General features: G+C 41.0%; 3 protein-coding genes across 5 annotated transcripts; 2 read left to right on the forward strand and 1 right to left on the reverse strand.

The window, feature by feature from the left end:
• Positions 1 to 5689, forward strand: gde1 (glycerophosphodiester phosphodiesterase 1). The gene is made up of 6 exons (XM_088419474.1): positions 1 to 394; positions 1222 to 1397; positions 1662 to 1767; positions 2008 to 2100; positions 3101 to 3312; positions 3406 to 5689. Exons 1-6 carry the CDS (start codon positions 137 to 139, stop codon positions 3551 to 3553), a joined length of 993 nt encoding a protein of 330 aa, XP_088275600.1. The 5' UTR covers positions 1 to 136; the 3' UTR covers positions 3554 to 5689.
• On the reverse strand, positions 5265 to 26350 carry slx4 (SLX4 structure-specific endonuclease subunit homolog (S. cerevisiae)). Of its 3 annotated transcripts, none has more exons than XR_015866148.1 (13): positions 23981 to 26350; positions 22462 to 22669; positions 22005 to 22229; positions 21006 to 21229; positions 20293 to 20588; positions 19739 to 19922; positions 19054 to 19238; positions 18802 to 18948; positions 17840 to 18009; positions 14803 to 16949; positions 13529 to 13628; positions 8606 to 11263; positions 5265 to 8514 (listed from the first exon to the last, which is right to left on the reverse strand). XR_015866148.1 is itself a non-coding variant. In XM_088419471.1 (13 exons), the coding sequence occupies exons 1-13, from the start codon at positions 24363 to 24365 to the stop codon at positions 11629 to 11631; spliced, it is 4908 nt and encodes a 1635-aa protein (XP_088275597.1). In that variant the 5' UTR covers positions 24366 to 26350; the 3' UTR covers positions 11298 to 11628. The 3 variants fall into 3 exon arrangements, 2 of the variants coding, with proteins under 2 accessions (XP_088275597.1, XP_088275596.1); XM_088419471.1 differs by lacking the exons at positions 5265 to 8514; positions 8606 to 11263 and adding exons at positions 11298 to 11980; positions 13015 to 13317 and having other exon boundaries at positions 19757 to 19922; XM_088419470.1 differs by lacking the exons at positions 5265 to 8514; positions 8606 to 11263 and adding exons at positions 11298 to 11980; positions 13015 to 13317.
• mcrip2 (MAPK regulated corepressor interacting protein 2) lies at positions 6826 to 11299 on the forward strand. The gene is made up of 5 exons (XM_088419475.1): positions 6826 to 7315; positions 7377 to 7446; positions 8637 to 8770; positions 10099 to 10203; positions 10889 to 11299. Exons 1-5 carry the CDS (start codon positions 7258 to 7260, stop codon positions 10957 to 10959), a joined length of 438 nt encoding a protein of 145 aa, XP_088275601.1. The 5' UTR covers positions 6826 to 7257; the 3' UTR covers positions 10960 to 11299.
• Positions 26351 to 26414: the final 64 nt, after the last annotated feature.

Raw genomic sequence — 26414 nt, forward strand, 5'->3', positions numbered from 1 at the left:
AGTGACGTAGGCGAGTGCCTGAGCGCTGCGGTGTTTGGTCGCACCGCGGTGCGGGATTCAAGTCTTTCGTACATCCCTAGATCGTTGCAGCCGCTGTCTCACGCCATCTCTCAAGACACCAGACCAGGGGGACGACATGCTCCAGCTGGGCGATGACGTGTCGCTCTACTCGGTCGTGTTCGTGGTGGTTCTGCTGGCCACTCGTAGTCCGATGTGGTCCGGCGTCCTCACCGGCTGCCTCTACCTCTTCCTGGCCATGTTCCGCTTCCCGCAACTACCGACTGGCCGAGCCAGACAAGTGCTTCACCCGGCCGGATCCGGGAAGGTGTCAGTGGTGGCCCACCGGGGAGGCGGACACGACGCACCGGAAAATACGATCGCTGCCATCCGACTGGTAAGCGCGTAAAGAGGGGGGTTCGGTTCGGACGGGTGGCATGTTTTCATGACACAAACGTCAGTGACTCTATGACGTTCCCTTGTTTATTGCTAAAATCGTATTTTGATGCGAAGCACATATTTCTTGAGGACTGTGCAGCCCACACGTTTTTGTTTGTTTGTTTGTTTTTATTTTATTTTGTAAAAGCCTATATTTTTGCAGCATAACCATCAGGGGCAATTCTGGGGTCAGAGTGGGAGAGACAGAATAAAATAGAATATCTTTATTGTCAATGATATACAACGAAATTTTGTTTTGGGCTGCTCTGTTTTATACATATTAAGTAAATATGAACAATTGATAGAATAATGGTTTTAGTTTAACAGGGGGGCATTGTTGTCAGTATGTTCTTGTTTTGTTGTGATTTAGAAACTTAATAGCTCTAGGGGAAAAGCTTTCTCTGAGTCTGTCTGGCTTTTAAGACCGTTGTAGCGCTGACCAAAGTGCAACAGTTTGAAACAAATAATTTCAGAGAAGAGGAGACATTGATGTAGGTGTGTTAAAATGTTATGTTTCCATAATTATATTCACACACTTCTCTAGTTTTTTTAAAAGGCCATAAATGTAAAAACAACCTAATATCTTAATTAACGCTGTTGTGGTCCTGATATTGAATTTAGTTGTGTGTTTTAAAACACCCCAAAATGAGCTTGAAACATCTATTGCTGTGTTTTTTTTTTTGTTGTTTTTTGTATTCTAGCTATGCAATATAACTTATGAAATGATCCTTCAAGAAGTGTCACTTGTGTGGAATGGTATTTTTTATAAATCCTAATTCAAACCAGGCCAGCAAGAACATGGCCTCCGGAGTGGAACTAGACCTGGAGTTCTCTGCAGACGGCGTCCCAATCCTGATGCATGACGAAAGCGTGGATCGAACTACAAATGGATCAGGCCCCCTCAGTCAATTAAAATTTGCTGACTTGACTAAACTAGATGCAGCTGCTAAACATCGACTCAGGTAAAAAAAAAAAAGCCTGAAATCCATCAGGGTTTTTGTTTACTCATTTTCTACAATGTCTGGCTTAATATAAGGCTCCATTTACAATGCATTCATTCGAAACACACTTTTAAAATTGCAAAAAGCATACTGCATAATTTTTGTACTGAATAAATGGCATGCATGTTATATTTGTTATATGTATTTTATGTTATATTTATTTTCCTTGGAACCAGCAACCACATTATTCCATAATGTTTGCGACTCAACATCCCCCATTTTCAGTGATAGGTTTGCTGGTGAGAAGATCCCAACCCTGGAGCAGGCAGTGGAGGAATGCATCAAACTGCACCTCACCATTTACTTTGATGTCAAAGGCCATCCAGACGAGGTGATGGTCCAGTGCTGAGTCACGATTTAACATGTTATACTGTGTCATTCCTGACTTGGCTCTTTTTTTCCCATGTCAATGTGGAATGTAAAGCTAGCATTGATTCTTTTTGCAGACGACAATATTCTTGATTTCTGGAGTGTTTGGACGGATGGATTGGAAAAAAAAAATCAAAAGTTACAAATGGATGCTGGAGATGGTGTGAGTGACTTTTAATAATGTGTCGTCTTTGCCTGGCAGGCGGCTGCAGCACTTTCTGCCCTGTACAAGAAGCATCCAGTCCTGTATAACAGCAGCATTGTCTGCTCCTTTGAGCCCAAGGTCATCTACAAGGTCAGATGGCATTTACACATACCCTCAGGTGTTAGAGATTTGAATCTTTTTATTTTTAAACCTGTTTGCATGTTCAGTCCTATTTCTAATCGATGACTGAGTCAAACAAGCAGTTTTGAATTCTTGTTTGACTTGTGAATAAGTTTCCATAAAACAGAACTCGGTTTAAGTGTCTGCTGTTTTTTTTTTCATCAAAACTAGTTGATGATACTGAATGAAAATGAGTTGAAAGTCTGTTAAGAATGAACATATGAGCTAACTAGCTTTTGATAAACTGACGTACAAGTGATGGGCAAAAAGAAGCAACTAAGTCAAAGTAAATGCTTGAGATGCAGCCATCGAGTGTTTTTGGTATTCAGATACCCTACCGAAAATTTGAATTGAATAGCAAGTAAGTGATGGGTGAAAAAGAATGATAAATATCGGAGCCTTTATGTCTGTTACGGAAGTCTATATGGAGCACTCAAGGGCTGCTAGCTAGCAGCTCGTTTATGCAGCACCGGCAACAGGTGCAGTATGTCAATGTCAGTATAAATTAGGGTTTAAGTCCCCTGAATTGGCGATTGGACGTGATTTCTGAACAACATTTTTTGTATCGGGAGTGACAGTTGCAGCAGCTCAAGCTGTTTGAATGCTGGGAACAACTTCAAAATAAAATGGCACCAAGGCATCCGTGTCTATATATCTTGTAAACTAAGCTTTATTCTGAAGTTGGCCTTCTCACAACATTTCTAATGTCTTACTTAATGAGCTGAACAATTAATGCCGCGATTAGCTAGATGTTGTTTCTGACTTTTACACTAATGAGCATGCCTAAATCTTTTTTTCTTGAACCAGTTACTCTGAATATTCGAGGACTCATTTCACCTGCTAAATGCCCTTGCATTTGAACATGGACCGCAATGTAGAACAATTATTCTTCATGAAAGAACAATTTGTAGTGTATTGATGTTGCTTCTCACCTTCTATAAAATGTTCTCTTACTTCATTCGTTGCACAGATGAGGCAGACTGACCCGAACGTGGTCACCGCGTTGACCCATAGGCCCTGGAGCTTGAGCCGCTTTGGCGATGGCTCCCCACGTTACACGTCGCCGTGGAAACACCACTGGCTGACATTAATGGACATTGTGTTGGATTGGGCTCACCATCACTTACTCTGGAAGCTCTGTGGCATTTCCGCCTTTCTGGTGCAAAAGAATTTTGTCTCACAGTGAGTTTGTTTGGCTTGAACACAGTCATCATGAGTCAAATCTATAATTCCATTGTTACAGGCATTCTTTTTTTTTTTTTTTTTTCATTCCAGGGACTATGTGCAGTACTGGGGCCAGAGAGGCGTGGAGGTGGTTGCTTGGACCGTAAACACCGGCGTGGAAAAGCAACACTACCAGGAGCTTCTGAAAGTCAGCTACATCACAGACAGCCTCGTGGAGGACTGCGACCCTCACTACTAACACTCCCGACATGCACTGACAGAAAATGCGACTTCAAACTCCAGTGGTGCCATTCTTTTAGTATGTACGCCTGTAAATGTATAGTTTGTACGCTACTCACAAAAAGTCACAGATGCATAGGGCTGAACTGAAAATGCACTGTAACATTTTCAGGTGAACTTAGTTATGGCGGCCAATTCCAGTAAATTGTACATAAAATGCAGAGGTGGGAAATCCGTCAGTAATGACTGACTCGCACTGACGTTCTGCTGGCGGACTGCAGAATGACAAAAATACTTTAAAAACAACGGACTCTGCTCAACTAAACAGTGTATTTGTCAATAATTTTAATCCCTTGTTGTAATCGTCACCACCTGTGTCACCCTCACCATTGGTAAAGGTTTGTCATTCAGCTAAATCTCCCCAAATTCCTGGGAAATGTTTAAACTGTCATATACATGGGAGTTTAAATTATAAGCACAGTCTAAATGCATACATACATGCAGCCAGAAACAACTAGCTGAATGATTGAGCATGGCTGGTTTTTGCATTTTAGTGTCATGATTTAATGAACTGAAATGCATACTTTAAACATTTCCCAATGCAGTAATTGTATAGTCAGAAGTGATGTTTAGAATTAATATATTTTGTGTTATTTTGCTTTTTAATTATGATTCGAATGAATAAATCGCTTGCACATAGTTGAGCAAAGTATTCTGGGATGTCTGGGAGGTGACGGCATTCAAGTAACCAACGGGCGCATCACAAAGTGACAGTGTCACTCAGATTGACTATTTGCCAAGAATCTAAGATTGAAGTTTTGCTATTCCTCCAAAAAGGGCATTATCTAGTAAATTAAGTTCAGAAGGATCTTTGTTTTTTTTCACGATAGGTATGTGAGAAATGATGTGGTCAAAAGTGTGAATTTTATTTTGTGTGACCGTCTCTGTAAATGGTTTTTCAAACGCTTAACTCTAGAGATTGAAAGCTATCTGAAACACAATGATGCTCCCTAATGGACATGATTGCTTATTTTAGTCTAGTGCCAGGGGAATACTTTCAACTAATGCAAAGCTTCTGTGTTGTAGCATGCATGCTAGAAATTGTGGTGGTGTTTTGGTGTGTTCTCTCACATCTTTGACAACCTTATTAGGATGATTGGGCAATTCAAACCAAGACTGTAAGGCTTAATTCAAGATGATGGGAGGTTGGATTGTTTGTTTTTTTTGTTTTTTTTTTTTTTTTGGGGGGGGGGGTCTTTTCTGATGGAAGGGATGACAAATGCCGGCAGTAATGACAGAAGAGCCGTTCACATTTGGGTGATAGACCAACGACAATGGGACGGGGGTCCACCTAGAGTCTGTTAATTATGAACCAGCAAAAGTCAAAAGCCCACCTCTGATAAAATTCCAAAACACTGAGTAGTGACATGTTCTTTTAGAAGTTTAGAGTCTAATTAAGTTCACCTGTTAAGATCCTAGATCATTTCAGGTTCATCCTCGATTTTCACTCAAAATCTGCACTTTTTGTAAGTAGCGTATGACTCTCGCACCCGAACCAAACTGGGTGACATTGTGTGTCATGAGGAGTCGGTGGCGTCACACTCCCTCCCAATGGCAACAATACCGCCCACCTGGCCAGCAGCAGCAATAAAGGCGGCAAAATGTTTGCAAAGAAACAAGTGATCAAATCACATGAAACAAACCGGTTTTATTAGATCTTTTTTTTTAAACTTGATATATACAGAAAACAACTTTAGTGTTTGATTACATTTTCCATTGTTTACATGTCAGATTAATATGTGTCACCTCAGGACATGGCTTTTAATCAATTAAGCAGCTACACAGTATGAATTGTTGATTGTTCTATAGACTGATGATTACACAGTCGACCCTTGTGATGTAACACTGGGGACTCTCGCACTCGGCCAGTGGACTCAGGTGAGCGACTCATATAGTAAGAGGGAAACAGACGTAGTGGTGATATCAGTCTGGATAAGCCAGTCTGAGCCGCTTCTTGATCACGGTGCTCTTCAGCGTCAAGCCACAGTTGACCCTTGTTTCCTCCAATTAATCTCAGAGGGGGAATTAAATGTACTCCATGTAAAAGAAATGCCATGGTGGAAGACAATTGCATGTAAATAAATGATATAATATTCATGTGTGATATTAATGAAAGTACTGTACTGGAAATATAGTCCAGATGTAAATTGTGTAAAAAATTGCTATTTGTTTCCAGTCTGCTGCATTTAAAATGTGATGAAGAGTGCCTTGTCGGCACAGTGTTTTAATAGGTGAAAGGTAAATTCCATCTCGACCCCCCACGCTCGCGCACACAAAACAAGGGGGTGTGAGGTGACGTCACGGAGGGGCTTGCCCAGCGTAGCCACTGAATTCTCTTCGACGGAAATAAGGTAACTTTAACTTCAAAATAAAGTCCCACCAACGAGCACTTGGTGAAATCAGCATAAACTTCCCAGATAGTCTGTACAGTGACAAGTAAATATCCTTTTACTCATTAAATGGTTTGTATTGAAATGTTTATATTTTTATGGACTGCGGCATTCATGGGCATATCAAAAATAATGGTACTACAAACAGAATAAGTAGGTGGAAATTTTAAAACATCTAAATACTAGTATAAAAATGTTTGCTAAGCAAGAAAAATGACAAATAAAAGCAAGAAAAAAAAAACAATAGTTCGCATTTTTGGTTGGTGGGATTTATTAGGATTGTGTTTTAATGGGATTCTTTTCCAAAAATGTCTAAATTAAACCTCATGGACACGCTATGACAATATACAGTACAAGTCAAAAGTTTAGAAACACCCTCTCATTGTATTTTAAAACAAATTTACTACTTGTTGACATTTAACAATATAAAAGAATGACGATTAAACTATTGGGTAAACGTCAATCAAAACCCAATTTTATGTCATTTAAAAACTACAGATTTTCTAAGCTGCACAACTTTCGTGAGAACAGCTTTTCACATTTTGGCATTTTCTGTTAGCTTTGTGATATAAATTATGCTTTCAGTGACTGCAGTGCACTTTCAGGAGTTGATAACTTGCATTTTATTTGAACTTGCGGCGTTTCCAAACCCTTGGTACTGTACACTCACAACTAAAAAATGCATTGCAATATGACAGCCTTTCATGTGTTGGTAACTCAAAATGTACTATCACTTCCGAACGCTTTCACCCAGTAACACTGACTTGAGCAGTTGAGTAATTGACTAATTGCATTCCCTGCGCAATAATTTTGGAAATCACCAACCGGAAGTGATTGATATCACACCAACTGACTTGACGCCGAGAGGAAAAGGCGATCGTATTTTGTCGCTCTGTGTTGGAAGTCAAACGAGTGGTGTCCTTGTGTTCGGTAGTTACGGAGAGCCGGTACCGAGGGAGGCCGAGTGTCCGCTCTCTGAGTCATTCCTGTCCGACGCCAGAAAGCTCGGTGCGTGTGCACGTCTGTGTGTGTGTGAGATCGGCTCACCCGCACGTGGAGCTGCTGTCTCCTTGGATGACCTACACGGCGCGGACAGAACAGCTTGCGGCGGGTTCGAAAGGGGTGTTGACAGTCTCACGCACTTGGGAAGTGTCTGACCCGGGTTACGAACCCATCGCGCCGGCGAAACAGAGAGGAGGGGTGCAGGGGGTGGCGCCGGTGAACTTTGACAGGACATCTTTCCAAGTGGACACTCGATAGCGGGTGTCGTCCCATGATGTACACCATCAGCAGAGGGCCCAGCAAACTCGTTACACAACGGAGGACGACAGGTGAGCGATCGCGAAAGTGTGATGCAACGTTGCCTTGGCTAACTTGTCTCTCGTCCTGAAGGCCCCACGCAACAGATTGAGAGCAAACTTGCCGAGTTGAAGCTCAAGCCGAGCACGCTGCTCACGTCAAGGTAACTACTACAACTTGTCGCCTGTTTCTGCGTGAAACTGCGTCATTTGTTTTTTTTTTAACGCGTTCGAACCAGCCTGCTTATTAGCGATGGTGCGTTCAGGGACTGTCACCCGAGACCTCGAGTACCTGGCCAACACGGGGTGACGTCACGAGACGGGAGGGAGTTAGGTACTGTTACATGAGTGAGTTATTGTACCCCCTGGCTGCTGCCTGTGTAAATCTATTTAAGCCACTCACAGTGATATCAAGATGAAAAAAGAAAATAAGAAAAATTGCATTGCATTCCGCCACGTCACATCCTGTCAAAATCCTCACGCATCTGATGCAAAACATCTGCAGCAGCGGCAGAGCTACATTGGTGGCAAGGAATGGCTTGGACCACCCCATGTCAATGGACACCTGGGGTACATTTTTTTTTATCTGATCCTCTACCGCAAGTCATTTATGTTAACTGCACATTTAAAGGGCCCATATCAAGCTATTCTTTCCACAGTTCTATTGTGCATATAATTTACATTTGGCATGTTGGTAATTTAATTTCTAGACCCTCCTTTGGCCAAACACTTGAAAAAATTAGTTAGAAAATGTAAATAAATGCCTGGACTATAAAAAAAAGGCATGTTTTTAGGACTGAATGAATTAAATATCTTTTTTCGGTACTTACCTTTCTAACCAAGAAGTGAAACCTTTCATTGACTTGTCTTCGCCCCCTTCATGGTCTTGTTTGAATGCCGCCAGCCATGAAACCACTCAATCTCTCATGAGGTTCACTGGGTGCTGAAGCCCATCCCAGCAGAGTGAACGAAGACGCCAAAAACAGGCGTTCTACTGACATCAGAATGAACTGGATTCAGCAAAGCAATTATTTGTTTTTTTTTAAAGTATTGTGTTATTTGTTCTGTGTTTGCACCGTCATAGCTGACAATTCAATTCAGCTCTGACGCAGCTTGTGCATTTAGCTCCAATTCAAAATGGAATGTTGTGACTTTATGTCATGAGTCATAGACATTCAGTGAAGAACGGCCATGTAGGTTCTTCAAATTTCTTCTTTGAGGAAATTGAGGTCCTACATGAAAAAAATAGTACATTTATAATGACGTGTCATCTGTCAGAAATGAACTTTCTTCAGCTACAGTGGAACTAATGTTTTTGCTGACCTCTTTTCCCTGTTCTTGTCCCCACTCCCAGCGCTCCACCTCCAAAGATCGTGTTCAGTCGCCTCAATGGGAGACGTTACCAGGTCGCGTCTGCGCACAAGGTCGAGAGCCTGGCACAGGGGTTCACCCCTGATCACGAGGAGAACGTCAAATTTGTATATGAAGGTGAGAAACTGTGTCAATTGTTGGTCAATACAACAAACATGTACCATTTATTTAGAAATGTGAATTATTTTTAATAAGCATCAGTATTGGAACTTCATTGAACTTATTTAGGTATATATATAAAATATTTGCTGCACTAAGAGTGTATATTAGAACTAAAATAATATATATATGTATGTATGTGTATATGTATGTATGTGTATATATATGTATGTGTGTGTGTGTGTGGCATACATCAAATGTGTCAACGTTGTATTGAGAACTACAATAAAGATACACATGTACTATATTATAAGATAAGAGAGATAGCATTTAGTGCATGTTAAGACAACACAGACAAACAAGGTGCAATTGATCTGAAGCATGCCCATCAGCGGACTCGTTCACTAATACTTGCTGGACAGAGTTCAACCTCCCAGCCGGAAGCTTGCCTACTATTAAATAGGTAATTAATTAGATAATGCAAAAGTGGGACTGTAGAAACAAAAGACGGTACTAGTGTTTATCACGAGAATCTGCAGCCACTTATTGTAGTACTAGAATGCTAATCTCTACCCAAAAAGAAGACGAGGTGAAAAATAAAAAGTTAATTATTTAAGCTCGGCCAGTGCATGCAAGCGTGGGCTAGTACAAGTACTTTATGCTTTTGTGGAAATGAATAACTTGGAGCAGTGTGTGTGCATGTGTTTTGTTGGGACACTACCAATGACCACTGGCTATTTTGCGTTGCTCACTATGGGTGAGTGACTCTACATGATTCGGTATGGACTGATCTTCAATTATGGCGGCTCCATTATGACCAGATTCAAAATTGCCCAGGGCAGCACAGTGGAAGAGTGGTAAGCATGTCTGCATCACATTCGAAGGCAGTGGATTAGTTTCTGGTTACGGCCCTCATGTGCGGAGTTTGCATCTTCTCCCCGTGCCCGAGTGGGTTTTATCCAAGAACTCAGGGGTTTTTTTCCTCCCACATTCCAAAGAACATGCAAAATAGGTATATTGAACACACCAAACTGTGAATATTTCTCAAAGCGGAGCAATATTCTAGTCTGTGATGTAAAGGATCTTCATCCAAAACATCCGTTCAATCATTAGTGTGCGAAAACCACTTGGATGACATCCTGCTTGCTGTTGTTGTCTTTGGCTGAAGGTTGAAGGCAATCATGCAGATAAACCTTGAAACTTATCTACATGTGGACACTTTCACAGGCAGCTGACACTAATCCACTGTAGTCACCTGGGAAACAAACTCTATCAAGGACTGCATGGTTATAATATTCCTGTCACCAGTATGCGCGTTTTCATAACGACGTGCTGTGTTTCCCTAGCATGGCGGGAGGTGGAGCAGAAGCTGGGAGACAGAGACGACAAGAAATCGCCGGCAAGCCGAGGACCCGTTCAGTACACAGAGAACCCTAATGCTGTCTTGAAGAGTAAGCACCCGTGTTTGCATTCAGGCTAATCGTTCTTCCCGCACGACTCAACGGGTGTGTGTTATAAGGTTCCCAATTTGCCTTGGGAAACTTTAGCCCTGGTGCGCTCAATGCGTCGTTCGTGAGCAACCAGTCGATCACGACGGTAGCATTGGTAGATCGCGTGACATCACGCAACATTGTGTTTGAAAAAATATATAAAATACAGGCGGAAACAACAGGATTAAAAGCTAACTGCAGATGCCCGTGTAACATATGACCGTATACGATTAATTTCCCCAAAAGCACTTATTATTCTTCAGGTTAATTATATCTGAAGTTACAGTTGTCGGGTCAGGCTATATTGATCGATCAATTGTCAAGATTCGCACATGATTTGGGGTTTGCACTCAGTTGCGAGGTGACGTTTTCTGAGCCACTGTCCATCGAAGGACTAAGCTAATATCACTGAAGCCGATTGCGGGCCATTAAATGGTGCTGAGCTGTATTGACAGGCGCACACACACAGGTATCATACTATCATAATGGGGCCATCCTTTAGACATAATGCTTTCCTAGCGTCTCACCCTTACCTTAACCATCACTGCGGAATTCCTCTTCTAATGTGCTTTTTAAAAAAATATCAAGACCCTGGTGGAAATTCAAAAGTAATTACGACTAACTTCGCATATTTGTTTCGATGCAGACTTTGTTCCCATCGACCTGGAGGAGTGGTGGGCTCAGCGCTTCCTGGCAAATATTGCAGACCTGTCCTGATCGCTTGGAGGATTCAAAGGACACAAAGTGCCGATGCCTCATCGGCGAGGGTGTCAGTAGGAGTGTCGCGTCGGGCTTCAGGATGCGCCGTTCGGCGCTCGATCTGAAATTGAAATCGGAAGTTTCATGCTGCTTCAAGAACTAAGCCTACCAAACAACCAAGATGTAAAGTCGTGTTGCTGCGATAAAGGGCCGTTCTTTCTACTTGAATGACACATTTGATAGAAGCTTTTCTTGTTCACAAAGAGCTTCCCTTGTTCCTCAAGTGTTGGTTGTTCCCGTTGGCTCATCTTTGGATCTGAATCTGCCGAACAGCACAAGTAAAAGAGTTTTCAAAGTGTTTTCAACAATTTTCATTTGTGTACTCTGTGTATGTCCATATAAAATGCCCCCAAAATAACTGAACATTAGTCAGGCAATCAAAAAAGTCTTTGCTTTACACGTTTAGAATTCTCATTCTCACTCAAAGCAAGTTCCTGGTTTAAAATTAATTTGGCAAATTAAATGCCAATATACACTGTACATTTTTTTTTTATTTTTAGTAAATGTTTTAGAAAAATAAAAGTGTACTTAAAATTTAAAATCCAAGCTGAAGAAATATATCATAAAAAAAGACTTTTTGAACATTTCAATCTATCTTTTCTGACTCAGTCAATGCTTTGGCTGTTCTCATTTTCCTTTCCCTGCTACTTTTGCCTTCCTGCCCGTTTTCTTGACGCGTCTACGAGTTGGTGCGGCCTGTCCCGGTTTGGCGGTGGTGAAGGTGATACACTGGGAGTCCAGAAAGTTGACCAGCTTGGCCGCACCGAGACCGATTCCCGCCGCTTTCAGGCGCTCCTGGAGTTGAGACAGCACCAGAGGCTGGTACTGCAGGATCTGGGTGTACAGGCTCGAGTCGGACAGGATGAAGGAGCGCACGGCTTGCAGGCGATCTCGCAGGCGGTTGGCCGCTTGGGAAGCTGAGATGCCGCCGTCGCTGTCCGAGTCGCCGCCGGATGAAGGACATAGCTCGGGGTTGTGCCTGCAGGGTAGATGACGCGGATGGTTTGAGTTATTTAAATCAGCACAAGTTAAACTGCATCATCCTGTGTGCCACTATGACGTTTGACATTGCGGAGCTGGAACCGAACAGGTCTCGTTGCCCAGGAATAGACAAAGAATGAATGGGACTAGCATTTTCCAAAAGCGATTATTTTGAGAAGGATGAAGTAGATTGCGGCTATGATGTTGGGCTGAATAATTTTGAAAATTATCAACTTGCGATTTGTTCTAAAATATTGCGATTGGTTTTTAATTGTATTTTCAAGGTCCTGTAGCTGTGTATATTTAACTAAAGGCAAATTAATCTGTTTTACAATAAATTGAGATGTGTTACAAATAAATGTAGATTATAGATTAGGCTACACTAAAACAAAGCCAAATGAACCATGACTGGTGCCTTGTTTATAGGATATGCTCCTAAAAATACCCGCAGGAACCGAAATCCACCAAGTAGTTTGAATTTTTATTTTATTTCTTTTATAGTTCGCTTGTTTCATTCGTTGTTTTTTGTTTTGTTTTGTTTTGTTTTATTTTTTTTCAGTCCGCCTGAGGAGAAAAATATGAAAAAGTTATGGTCATGAATGAAAAGTGAAGCCGCAATACCCAACCAGCAATGTAGCGAGGGAACATTGTGAAAGACCGTTTGCAGTCTTTAAGCATTTACCATGACAACTTCACAAAATTGTACCAAACTTCAATCACATAATGACAATGCAAATGTATGTGTGTGTGTGTATATATATATATATATATATATATATATATATATAAATGGCTGCATTTTTTTATTAAAAACTGCATTGTACTTTATTGCGAAGTTGCGATGTTGGGCAAAGCAAAATAAGAAATTGAAGATCAACTATATGAGCGATGAGACAGCCGCCTGCGAGATCGCCTGCAAACCGTGCGCTCCTTCATCCTGTCCGATGATGAGACATCGAATGTTTTTTTTTTTTTTAAATAACTCTTGCTCTTATTAGATGGTGTCGGTGAAATGCAATTTGCACACCATACCTTTCAGATTCTTCACTTGAAGTAGCTGAAGATGCGTTGGAGTCTTGAGAGTTGGACAGCGGCTCCGTATCCTCTACCTCTTCTCGGTTGTGTTTGGCTGGAGAGATGGAAGCGGGCAATCTGGGCTCCTTAAAATGGACTTTGTGTTCCGAGGACTTGGAGGGAGAAGCTTTTTTTTTTACTGCAGGTCCCACACGGGGTGCCTCATCTTCACTGTCAGAATTGACCAGCTGGTGGGTATACTGGTGGATCTCTTTCAACTTGAGGATCATCTGACGCTTTGGTAATGCCCGAACACCAAACCTGCATTAAAGATGACGGCGAGTTGCGTCTGTAAAGCCCAAGGCTCGAACCCACGCATGGACCATTAAGAGTGCGCTAAGCAGCAGGCTATGAGTCCAGGCGGCCCCTCTAAATTACGGCTCACTTTTGCAACTGTTCATCTGTTTACACTACACATGCAAGTTTTTTTTAAATACAATCCACCACTTTTTTTTAATGCACATTGACTAACCTGTTTAATTTGTTTTTTAGTTCTGGTGTATCCATGTCGGAGTAATGAGGCATTGGTGTTATGGGCACAAGAGGATGATGCTTTTTACTGCGAGAAGGAGCTGTAATGAAGCAAACAGATGCATTGGTTTAGCTTTTGGTTCTTCTTTCCATTTTTTAGGTGACATTTTGCCTCAAATGAAACAGATGTGTCAGGCTTTTTGAATAAACTCTCTTTAAAGTAAAAGCATTCATAGTATATACTGTATATCCAAGGCTCAAATTTTTTTACAGAGCAATATTATGAATCATTGACTTTTGTGGAACATTTTTTATAGGTTAATTTGAGGGATGAGAAGCAATGTTTTCTTTTTTTTATTGAATTAAACAATAATATGTTATTTCAATGATTATTTTGTGTATTAGTATTACTAGCAGTTATTAATGTTTAATGCATCAATGGCCTTTTTTCTGTCTGAGTTTGAAATGTCTGACTGCATTTCAATGCAGCATAAATCTGGTCCTCACTTTAGCAGCTAGCGGACACTTTTGCCGTGTTGTACAATGATAGCGTAACAGACGAGTGGTTTCTTACCATCCTTAATCAGCGTTTGAATATGATTCTTTAATAGTGGTGTGTAGATGATGGAGCTATGTAATGTGATGGAAATAATTTGGGATAAAGCAGTCGAGAGGACAAGTCAAGCTAAATTGAATGCAATCACCACTGCGAAGAAAAACTTCAAAATAAAAGCCTACAAAGGCTTTTGCAATGACGTCCATGACATTTGGTGTGTTAATTTGGAAGTAGGCCTACGTAAGGGCATTGGTCGTGTATTATGTGATGTTGTTATGGCTTCCTTTACATGGCAGTGCCCGTCAAATAAACATTTCTGAATATAAAATAGAGAAAAAAAAACTATGAATATATGTTAAAGCGCCCACATTACTCAAGAACTCATTTCACTCCTAGCTGCTAAAATCTTCCTATACATGAGACTTATAAGAGTCATGAGGGTCTTTTACGCAATTATTCCATACGGATCACAGATTAAGTCTTGGCACTTTTGAACACAAAAGAACCGTCATTCAAATTGATTTGGAACTGTCTGCGGGCGCTTGATTCTCAGTTTAGCGATTTCATGTGTTGACATGAGGCGCAAAGTCCAAATTTTACACCACAACCAAACCACTTATCTCAAGCCTTGTATATGGATACCATTCCTCATGACTTGTTGGGCTTTATCACAAAATCCAGTCACCCCACTGTAATGCTCTTGTTAAAAAAGTACTTACGTGGAGTTTTTAGTGGGGCAAAAGACTTCAGCCTTTGAGATAGGGGAAGAATCTCCTCTTCCTCCTCTGAGCTGTCCCACCCGTTTGCAACCAGAAGGCTGTCACTCATTTCTGGTGCAATATCGGTCAGCCGATCAGGTGCTGAAGGCATGGAGGTCTGATCTTCTTTACTCGTGGATGGCTGTGAAGTCAGGATTTTGGGTTCTTGCGAGTGACTTACACCATCCTGACAAGATGGCAACAATTGAGTGGTGGCAGATGAGGCTGTTGCATCCCCTGGTTGGCCACATCCTCCACTATCCTCTAGTTTCAGACTGAAGCATCCCGGGTTCCCCGCAACGTCATCACAAGCATCAAGGCCCCACGAGTCATTGAAAGCCATTGGCGGCTCGTCCATGACCAGTAAACTCTGCTCAAAACAAGCATTTGGTGTTCCACTCTTTTCCCTTGCTTCCTCAACTATGTCATTCACATTCAACTCTGGAATCATTTCATCTTCACTTGTTCCACTCCTTGCTAACTTAAAGCCAGGATTTAGGCTGGGGCACTTACTGGGTCTCTCTGAACTAGGAGTCGTTCTGCAAGTGGTCGAAGAATGTGGATCTGAAGGGTCAGAAAAGGGGGAGGGATGAAAGCTTTCTAATTGCATCTTCTCTGGGCTTTCATGTTTATGACTACATGACTTTTGCTCGTCAGGCCCTGGGTAGAGTGCCGAGGTGTCGGGCTGGCTAGGGCGCTGAAGGGTATCTAGGTGCAGAGGAGTGCTGCTATAAGGGTCAACGCGAAGACGGAGCGGTGTCTCTTGCATTGAGGAATCATGGAGATATTGGCTGTAGCGTTTGGAGTGTTTAAGCTCGGCAAACACAGGTGAGTCCACTTGTGGTCTTTCCAGATTCAGTTGAATACCACGCCTCTCTGCTGGCCCAACACAGGTGGACATACAGGTGGGACTGTTAAGGGTCATAGATGAGGTACTAAACCGTGATGAACTGTGCTCTTTTGGGAACAGCTGTGTCCTACACATGCTGCTTTTGGTTTGAGTGCAACTGTCTGAGGTTGTTGTTCTGGAACTGGTGTTCACTGGTGTGGAGGGGACCAGCCAGGAGAGCTCTGGAGAATAATCTACTCGATCAAGTTGATTAGGAGATTGACTTAGATCAACTAGGCTACTGTCCAAAGTGTTGGACTGCTTCTTCTCCACAGAGGCCTCACACAGCTTTAGGTGAGTGAAGCTCTGCTTCATGTGAGACTGTGACAAGACAGGAATCTGGGGACTGGGATCCACAACAGCTACATCCATGTCCTCACTTGAGTCTGACAAAACTATCATTTCTGGTTCCTTTTTCTGAGGTGAATTAGGAAGCAGCGGGAGATGAACACTACTAGTCACTAGGCTTTGAGCCTTTAGAGGTGTACCTTGTTTTGGAGATCCCTGTCCAACATTAGAGATTTCCTTGACTGATTCAGTGCTGCTACCTTGGTCTGGGGACACACCAGGGTCAGACAAATTGGATGTATTGGGAGAAATGGCATCGTCTAAACTTGCTGAGGATTGAAGCAACGTTCTTCCAGATAATTTAAATGAGGGCCTATGAGGTGTGTGTGCTCTTGGTGGAGTAGAGGAATGAGGACTGAAGGAGGGTAGATCTTTATTGTCGGCCTCCTCAGAGTCTGAAAATAGGTGATTATAACTGCTATCAAGGCTGTGGTCTGATAGATGGTGCGATTTAACCTGAGGACTTTGGTCACTAGAACTTTCCAGAGTCTCTCTTCGTTCGGTTAGTTTGCTTGATGTCTCTCCATTATCTGCTTCACTTTCTCCCAAACTCATCATGTCCTCATCCCTCTTTCTCTGTATGGCGGCAAACTCGTAAATCTCATCCAGCTCTTCCTCATTCACTTGCTCCTCCTGGAGCTCCCTGTCGCCACATGTGACACCAGCAGCCTTTTGGAGACTGCTTTCTTCATCACCTTCTTCGTCCACTTCGTCTTCGTGACTCCACATGGAGTTGAAGAGTGCCGTTAAGTCCTGGTCGGTGCCATCACTAAGGTGATCCATGCGTCTTGTTGTGGCTTCATCATCATTTTGAGCCAAAGCTTCTTCTGTGTAAAGCTCACATAGTTGCTGCAGCTCCTGTAGGTCAAACCTTAAAAAATAGAAGATGTACACACATCAAATTAAAAACAAAACAAAACACATACACACATCAAATACATTGATGTCAGCGCAATGGCCTTAGTGTGCTTTTATTTTGAAATTGGCCTTCACAGCGATGGTTGCTACCAGCTAGCTTTACTCATTCCCACCACTCAGTTTTTATCGCCATCAGGTCAGGTCTCAACCAACATCAACGCAATGCCATTAAAAAAAAAATCATATTCAATTGCTGATTAAGGATGTTAAGAAACTGCTGGTCAATTGTTCTGTCATACCACAAGTCTCCAGTGTTAGTGCTAGCTGCTAACCACGTGGTGCATTCAAATGTAGTCGGACAATTCACTCAAGATAAAGAGGTCTATCAACAATATAGGTTTTCTATCATTTATAAAAGATAAAATCTAGAAGAATGCTGGACGTTAAATTACTTTTAATATTTTATTACATATAAATGACCATTCAAGTCACTTAGTTTGACACTACCTAATCAAATAACAAGACTTCAGTCTTTTGTTCAAGGCAATGAATCAAACTAAAGATTAGAATTGCAGTTATGGCCAGTCACAAGATGTTTTAGTGAAACAGGGCCGTTTGTTGAAAAGCAGACCGTAGGAGATAATGACGATTCTTTGCACATTTATACACTGAAGCAGAAACCATTGTAGATCAAATCACTTTGAATCAAAAATTGTTTTGAATCAAAAAACCATTCCGGTTCAAAATGCAGATAAAAAAATCTGAATTGAATCGTGAGACAGTCAAAGATTCCCACCCTTGTACACCTGTCTAATATATTAAAAAAAAAAAAATCAAGATTATTCTTTTGTTTGTTTGATACTGCTCAAAATCCATGATAAGGAGTAACTTCTGCTCACTGACCTGGATGCCAACTCCAGTGCATGAGGAAGTAATGATGAGGAGAGGGAAAATTGAGAAGTGTAAAGGTACTGCAGGAGAACCAACACCGCCTGTTCTGGGACATCACTGATTAACACCCTTTGAGCTGCGGGCATTCCCTCCTCATGCACCCCAAATCCACTTTCATGCATCTGCAGGAAAAACATGATACAATATTTAGGTAAATAGTTATTTTTTTTCCTTTTTGTATTTTGACAGTAGCGCACCATGGACTTTTTTTTTTTGCTCGCATATCAATAGTTCATCAATAGAAGTCTACCAAGAGATTTCTTTCAAAATTGCATTATTGCGCTATAATTCTTTGGTTTTGCTTTGCTTTTATGACCAAAATTATTTTTTCATCATGAAGTGCACTGAGTTACCTTTCGTATGAAAAATAAAAATTCAGATGCCCAGCCTCGCCTTACCCATCTATCAAGTTTATAATTTAACAACCATGTAAACGTTTTATCATCTGCCTTATTTCTGATTGATGTGTTACACATGTCTGCCTTTGGAACACAATTTTTTACCACACACACAAATGTATGCTGACTCTAAAGCGAAACCTCTGTCACTATCTTTGTTTCAACAAGCCGCCAAGTGTGCCCTGTGAAGGGTTTATTGCTTTTACCAGCTGAAATAGACCCCTACTTACCCTTTAGTATCATAACCTTTGTTTTCATCCACAGCCATAAAGGTAACAAAAGCCAGAGATCCCATTGGTACAGCAGTATATGTGATAGGAGAATAGCTGCTTTATTTTCATGCAACCCAAAGGAGTCTGATTTTAGCATGGCAATAGAGTGTGTAGACTGTAGTATAATTCCTACACTTTGGTTTATTTCAACAAAAAGACGTGTTGGTATTATTTGGACACCAAGAATCGTTTAAATCGTAAGAAAAATGTGCATATTTTCCTTTCAGTGCCGCAACGCAGTTACCATTTCAGCCAGGAGGGGGCAGCGTGCATGTATCATGAAGGAATGAGCAAAAAAGACTTGGCCACTGTCCACCTGGAGTTGCCAGTCACTGAGCTGGGGATTGTTCACCATGCTACTGAGGTTTGATGCCAGAGTGGATAGCGCCACCTGTAGAGGAAACGAGGGATGGGGGGGTTGACTTTTCTCATCAGGAAAAACCCCATGCATTCTTTTTGTAATTTTCAGACTTTGGCTTGGAAAGTATAATCTTACAGATAAATGGCTTTTGCGCTCTTCAGTTGCTCCTGGCTGGCATGAGGATTTACCAGCTTGGTTCTGCGGATCAATTGTACTGGTATGTGTCATTGCCGATGTGGTGCCACTCACACAGAGGTCAGCCATTCCTTCTAGAATGAAGCCACTCACTTGGAGCTCAGTAAGCAAACTGGTGCATTTGTCTGATGGAACAACATTTATGACAATGCATGAAAACAATTATACTCAACACTGTGAGTAATTTGCTATAATAAAGATGACTAGGGAGTGTACATATGCATCTAAGTGTACTGTACTAAAAGTAATTGGTAACCATATTTCTTTAGGAAGTATAAAACAAAAGGAAAAAGCACTCAAAGTAATTTAAACATGTCATCTATTAATAGGTTATGGTCAACAAATATTTTGTGACAAATACATGGGTGATGAATGAATGGATGGATATATTAAATTTCTGTACATAAAGTTGGACCGGCGCATACATGTCTCTAATGATATATGGTACAAATTGTGCATTTTTTTCTGCTGGACCCTACCCCAGCTGATTTGGGAGGTAGAGACTGTGTACACATTGAACTGGTTACCAGTCAATTAGAGGCCACACATAGACAATTTTGAACCACATGAATAAAATTGATCACATGCAGTGCAGAGTACAGGGCTTGGTACGTATAGGCTTTACTTTGGCTAGCGCTAGCACCTTGATTGATTTCATCATCAGACAGCTTTACTAGGTCTTGCAGGGCCTGACTGTTTGCCGGGAGATGCTCCGTGGTTGGAGAGGAGGTAGCTGTGGAGCAGGGGGCCGACTGAGAGGAGGACAAGCTGGAGACCTTGTTGATGGTTTGGGAGGAAGAGCAGAGAGTCTACAGGAAGAAATTAAAATGTGGTGAGAATTTCAAATCTCTTTTGGAGACTTATTTAACAAAGCATGGCCATAGATATTGTTAATTTGTTCAAATACTGTAATGAAAAAAAAAAAAAAACTTATGACGTCTAATGAAATTATGCATTGATTTGGGCAAGAAGTGTGGTCCTAAATCCAAGAATTGTCACCAGTCAGTTAAATTTGTTTGTTTTTTTAAATCAAACAGAAGTTACTTCTACTGAATAACACTTTCAATCAAGTAGCACGTGATAAGTGTCAGACTGAATGTTAATAACACGCCATACTGCAAATCACTGTGTTTATGACTATCACTAATCTCAACATCACCAATACATTCAACATCTTACTTTTGCTGGTTTCCAAGGTGTGATGAATTCTTTGAGCTCCGGGACGAAGAACTCTAAAACACCCGAAGTATGTCCATTGAGCAGTGCACTTTTTTGCCAGAGGGGGGCGGCGTCACTCAAGGTAGACAACGTGCTGGGACAGCGAGTCGGGGTAGGTGGAGATGGAGCACTACTGCGTAGGAGAAGGGCAGAGACGCGTTCCTGCAGCCTGTTAAGGGCCGCATCGGCATCCTGGATGAGAAGGATTGGAGGAGGACGAGGAACTGCACCCTTTTTCTTCTTAACACGCCCTTTACCTGAAACATGAGGAATTGAAACATTATGAGACACACTAAACATCTAAAGCTCATTCGGATACAGTGCATCAAGGGTCAAAATACTATCTTTTTCTCACATTTAATAATTTTAATTCTATAATCACCAGAGTGAAAAAAAAAACGGATTCGCAAAATAAATGAAAAAAAGTAGAAGTCTTGTTTACTACAAATCAAAATCAATATGAAATGTTGATGCCAGATTAATTTATGTTAATAGGATGTTTACCAACTAACTAAAATTGCATCAATTTAACACAACATGCAATATTATAAGAAAACATGATTCCTATACTCCAAAGACAATAGGCTCTGCAGAAGAAAGAAAATCAAAGTAACAATCCTGTAATATGCTCATTTGTGTCAACTAATCATGAATTTCATGAGATTATGCTATACCGGCATCTTCCTTCCACTTCAACACAGGAGTCACAGAATAATCAGGGGCTACGGTTTCTGTTCTTGCCACACTCGGCAGCTGCGTCCCCTGTTCCATCAAGGAGGACGACATAGCCAGGGCCACCATGGTGTCTTCATCCAGGTGTTCCGTCTTTTTCCTGGGCTTCTTTCTTGCTGGACCTGCCCTCGTTACACCTTTTCTTTTGGCGCCTCCAGTCTGTATGCTGAACATTGAGTTCAAACACAGAAGGAGTCAGAACACATTTAAGAAGAAAACAAACGAACTAATCTTCAACCCCATCTTTCATGGAAAAAGTTATAGAATCTTGATTAGTGCACTTGATAAAATCACATATGATAAGTTATGAAAGGGACCAAGACTAGAAAATTCTAAACCTTCCCAGAAAAAATTACACAGAGAAAGCCACTAACACCTAAAGCAATTAAAGAAGCTGCAGGCATTTGTTGCAAAGTATCAGTTGTATGCTGGTTAAGGCATAATTATATTGGGTTTATGATTGTTTTGCAAACAAGAGTTGCAAAGATTTCAAACAATGTTGAATAACAGCCAATTTGGTTCAAAATCTCGAAATGTCCCAAATAGTTGACGCTTAAGAGTAATTTTGCATATAAGCACAACATCACTCCCAGGATTCCAATGCAAAAAAAAATGGTTTCTCCAGGATAACAGTCAAGTCGCAGTCCAGACCTAAATCCAACTTATAATATCCCCAAATGAGAGTTGTGCACAATACATTATGTTATAGGTATGTTAAAGGTTAAAGGAAATATTTGGTCTTTCTACAAAGTATAACTTAGTTGGTACACAATTGTATTTATTTTATTATTTTTATTTTTATTTTTTTTTAACAGTAGTGGATTGTGTGGCATCTGAGAATGACATGTACGTATTTTTTCTTCACCAAATGTAATTCTGAGAAGATTGCATTCTAACAGTACGTATGCTTGACTGATGAAGTGTGACTAAGGCAGACTTACAGCGCATTGGTAGCAGTAGTCTCTTCTGCCTGCCTTTGGAGCACCTGCAGCAGGTCAGCAGGACTGATGCCCATGGTTGCCGAGCAACGCTTCAAATGGGTGGAGCGACTCTTGTGCGATTTGAATTTTTTGCCACAGATAGGACAGTCAGGAACACCAGGAGGAGGAGGATGAGGAGGAGGATGAGGAGGAGGAGCCATTTGACGCTCACTAGCATCCAAACATCTACCGGGAGAAATGTACAAGTTTTCGAATCAATTAGAAAAAAATCCCAATAAAATATTAAATCATTAATATTCAGAAATATACAAAGTTGGTCTTAAGCTCTTTTCTATTCAATCACTTTTTTTTTCTTCAAAACTAACATATTTCATGATCTCCCTTGCCTGAATACCCAAATGAGGGATGACTGTTAATTTTGGTGTTTAGTTCAAATAATAATACAAAAATAACTCACCTGTTGATATGTTGTGTGCGCCCCTCTGGTGTCATGTGAGTTAGGTCTCTGTGACAGATCTGACAGAAGAAGAGACCCTGAGCCGCCAAGTCCTTTGTATGGACATCTGCCGCTTCACGGTCAAGTTGCTGCTGCAGTCGCATGGCCAGAACCTCATCACTGTCCTGAGGCCTCAAATGGTGCTCTGAAGTGGAGGGCTGTATTATTTCTGGTGAGAGGGCAGTGTGGACTTCTTTGCATTAATTGCATTATTGCTTCAAACATGCAATACTTCTGTCTTTTGGTTTATTCAAATAAATAATGATTGAAAATGATTGGCAAATAATTTGTTTTACTGAAATGATATTTTATAAAAAAAACAAATCAGATTATTTATAGCCTAGTGACACCAGTTGTTAAACTCTGTCCTATGTGGAGGACAAATACATAAATATAAACTCCCACCCACTGCATATAACTGAATTCATCCTTTTTGTGTTCTACAGGGGATATTTAGGGCTCTTCAATGACACCAAATGTGAAGAGGTGGGGCTTTGGGAGGTTTGATTACAGTGAAATTGCTTCTCTCAGTGCAAGGGCATTTTATAGCCAGATGAAATGTATGTGTATGATGTGTTTTGATTAGCAAATTTTTGGCCTGAGGAATTTTCGATATAGCTACAAGTCTATTACGAACACGTTAAAATGTCGTATTTATTTTAAATGTATTTGACCCTGGTATTCAAGTGTTTAAACAAATGTCGTCCATATTGGACATTTAAAGTCATTTCCTCCTTACTGTTGTATTTTTTTTCCCCCAATTGACAAGAAAGTCATTTTCAGAACCTCTGCGTTTTTACTGCAAATTGCTGCCACTCGTGAGTGAAATAAGACAAGGAATGTCTCTGAGTGTGTCTCAAAAAGGAAAATTGGCCATTGATGAACAGACTGTCGTTTCATGTACTGGTCGATGCCAAGTGCACCAGTATGTACCAGGCAAAGAAAACCCAACTCGATTGAAGGTGGTCTTCAGAAATGAAGGAGAAACGACCACTGGAGAACAAGATGTGCTTTACTTGGCAAAGTTTGTTCCCCATGGTACTCCACCTGTTTTTTGACGGGTACCTTACAAAAGATCAACATCCTTGAGTCCTTAATGACAAGAAAAACGATTGGGCGGGACTGAAATCCCCATCAATAAAAGGGTCTCAAGGATTACAAGAAAACACACAAAAAGAAAAGAAAAGAAAAAACGCATAGGAGACAGTGTGAGACAAAGCCCTCCTGGCCGTTTTGTCAGTTGATGTTGTAAAAGTGTTCACCCTTACTTATACATGGGAATGTGACAGTGTAAACGTGCTGCACAGGTGGTTAAACATCGTATGGAATATTGTCTGCTATTAATATGCTTGGGCTCACGTTTTATCGACCACCTGGCATCTAAACAAATGTGTGTATATTTGCCACAGTATCTAATTATCATGTATATGGTGTAATAAGTAAAGATGAAGGAAAAACACAAGAAACCATGTCTGCTTACCTGATTGTGAAGGAGAGGGGTCTCCGTCATGTTCCACATTGTGCATCATCCTCGGAAGATCGGCTCTCTTGAATTGCTGCATCCTGCTGAGCAATTTGGCTTTTAGCCCCAAACCCTGTTCAATAGTTTGTGCTGAAGCTAACACAGCATCTGTCGAATCGTGCACATCCTTGACCATGTTTCCCGTGACCTGTTGTGCACACTTAGATTCTGATTCGATTGACTGAGACCCCGAGCTGTCCTTGTTTCTTCTTTGGTCTCCATCGCTGGTCTGACAAGATGTCTGCTGATCAGCTAGCCTACGTTTCGGCTCCACTCCTTTCTTGCGGGAACGTTTCAACAGTTTGGAGCAGAGGTCAACAAAGTCCTGGTCAGAGTCGTTCATGATTATGATCCTTTAATTTAACTGGTCAACTTACAAATATAACGACAGTTTGTACAGGGCGTTGGTAAATGTCCATAACGGATAGCCAGCGTATTAGCGTCTTGTAGTTTGATTCAAAGATCTGCAGGTACTATTGTGGTAAACAAACAAGTGTAAATATTATATGTGTACAGTCCACTCGTCTTGTAAATTAATTGCCTTCTCACCGGGCTTTTAGCGTCAGCCTTGCGCCTCATGCCAAATAATTACAAACCGTCCCTCTGGGGGCCGTGTTTATTTCTAAGTTACGTTTATAAATCGTTCACAATGAAATGCAGGTAAATTCGCTGGGTTTGTTTTATTTCACTTCGAAAGCCAAACCGCTTTTTCTGTAACTTCTGGTCACGTGACAGGAAAACAACAATCTTTACTTCCTGGTCAGGCTGGGACGTAACATGAAATAAACGAGGTTCAATATTTGTAGTGATTTTGAAGATATGGAATCTGATTGACGCTACACCACACGCCACCCCTTAGCTAAAATAAATAAATTCGCACACTTCAATCTTTGCATTGAAGTTGGTCCTTCTTCCTTTTTGTTTTGCATTTATCAAACATAAATCCAAAATCAGCATATCTGTGCGGACTAAGTTTGATTTGATGTTCCCATTCGGCCATCAGACTGACTATAAAACACACTGACTACTTTCCACAACCACCAACATTCATAACAAAAGACGATTTTTTTACGTCACCGACCCGAACTGGACAGAAAATATTTAATGAACTTTGTAGGCACGGGTTGTAAGGAAAAATAAATGTTTTTTGGGGGGAAATCGCGCTATTTCTTTCATGAATCTTTAACTGAAACGAATTTAAGTGTATTTACTGTGTTAGTGGTCGCGCTTTTCCCAGCATGCTTTGCGGCCTTTCGTGTCTGCAATGGACCCGCATACTTCGCATTGCACCCGCAGATGCGCATTTTCATTCATCGACGTTATGTTTATTCGTATTTGTGTTTTAAATAAAGATGAGGTCGTATTTTTCCCAATGATCTTCCGTCCCATCAATGATACACAGAGCTCGATTTACTGTCTCGCCCGGTTTCACCCTGCAATCAGAAAGGGTCCACAGTAACTAGTAGACATTGCTAAAGTTCTCGTCTGCGTGTTTCTTTCTGAGTGGCTGCTGTGATATTTTTAGTCTGATATCTCGAGTGGCCGGTTTTTTGAAATGTGGCTGACAGCATTTTGATTGACCGTGCATTGTTACCGCTTGTGAAACAAACGATTTTAGAACATTCGCGAATATCGTTACCACTCGTGGGAATAAAATGATTAGTCTCTTCATAAATTTGTCATCCTTCTTTAGGGATGGCGTTACACCAGGTTGAGGGGATGGTAATAGTCCCAGTAGCAGCCCCAGTGAAGCTGCTCCAGTATTTTAATTGATATGCAAAAACGTATAGAAATTGTTTTCTCAACCCCAACTATGTATTGACCAAGCCCACCTTCAGCTCCGGGAAAGAAATCAAACTCCTGTAGTCGTGCCTGTCCTCTAATCACGTGAGGCCAATACACTAGGAATAAGAGTAGTCCTTTGTCATTTAGCCAAGTTATGTAATTCCTCTGTTGCAGTTTATTTAACAATATGGTATAGAAGTAAGAAATGAGCCTTTTACCAGTTTGTACAGTGTTTTCGTTCTCTGTCTTATATTTATAGTATTTTGCTTAATACGTGGATTTACAATAGGAGAAAATGCAAACTCTTTCCACCCATTCAAGTTTAAGCGTAAGAGAAAAGATTCCATGAGAACCTTGACGGTACCTCCATTCTTCAAACGCATTTTAGTGTATAATTTAAAGGGTAGATTATCCGTGCACCCAACCTTGGTCTTTCTCCCACTCTCTTTACAGTTTACAATATTTGTATAGGGGGAAAAAAATAAAATAAAAAAACATGACTTTTTTTTTTATGTCAACGTAACAATTTTCTATACCCGCAATAACAAGTTTCCAACTTCAGGAATCTGAGATGGAGGCTGTAAATTTAGGGGATGTTTGACACCAC

Source organism: Hippichthys cyanospilos, chromosome 7 (genome assembly GCF_059441005.1).
Source record: "Hippichthys cyanospilos isolate Australia breed blue-spotted pipefish chromosome 7, RoL_Hcya_1.0, whole genome shotgun sequence".
Classification (NCBI taxonomy): Eukaryota; Metazoa; Chordata; class Actinopteri; order Syngnathiformes; family Syngnathidae; genus Hippichthys; species Hippichthys cyanospilos.

Bases quoted from the DNA above. Each gene is read 5' to 3' on its own strand.
- gde1 (XM_088419474.1), top strand. From the start codon at position 137: ATGCTCCAGCTGGGCGATGACGTGTCGCTCTACTCGGTCGTGTTCGTG. The intron at 2,101-3,100 runs GTCAGATGGCAT...TTCGTTGCACAG, and splicing joins AGCCCAAGGTCATCTACAAG to ATGAGGCAGACTGACCCGAA. The intron at 3,313-3,405 runs GTGAGTTTGTTT...TTTTCATTCCAG, and splicing joins CAAAAGAATTTTGTCTCACA to GGACTATGTGCAGTACTGGG.
- mcrip2 (XM_088419475.1), top strand. From the start codon at position 7,258: ATGATGTACACCATCAGCAGAGGGCCCAGCAAACTCGTTACACAACGG. The intron at 8,771-10,098 runs GTGAGAAACTGT...GTGTTTCCCTAG, and splicing joins CGTCAAATTTGTATATGAAG to CATGGCGGGAGGTGGAGCAG. The intron at 10,204-10,888 runs GTAAGCACCCGT...GTTTCGATGCAG, and splicing joins CCCTAATGCTGTCTTGAAGA to ACTTTGTTCCCATCGACCTG.
- slx4 (XM_088419470.1), bottom strand. From the start codon at position 24,365: ATGAACGACTCTGACCAGGACTTTGTTGACCTCTGCTCCAAACTGTTG. The intron at 20,589-21,005 runs GTATAGCATAAT...CTCATGTTTCAG, and splicing joins GAAGTGGAAGGAAGATGCCG to GTAAAGGGCGTGTTAAGAAG. The intron at 18,949-19,053 runs GTAAGATTATAC...TTTCCTCTACAG, and splicing joins AGCGCAAAAGCCATTTATCT to GTGGCGCTATCCACTCTGGC.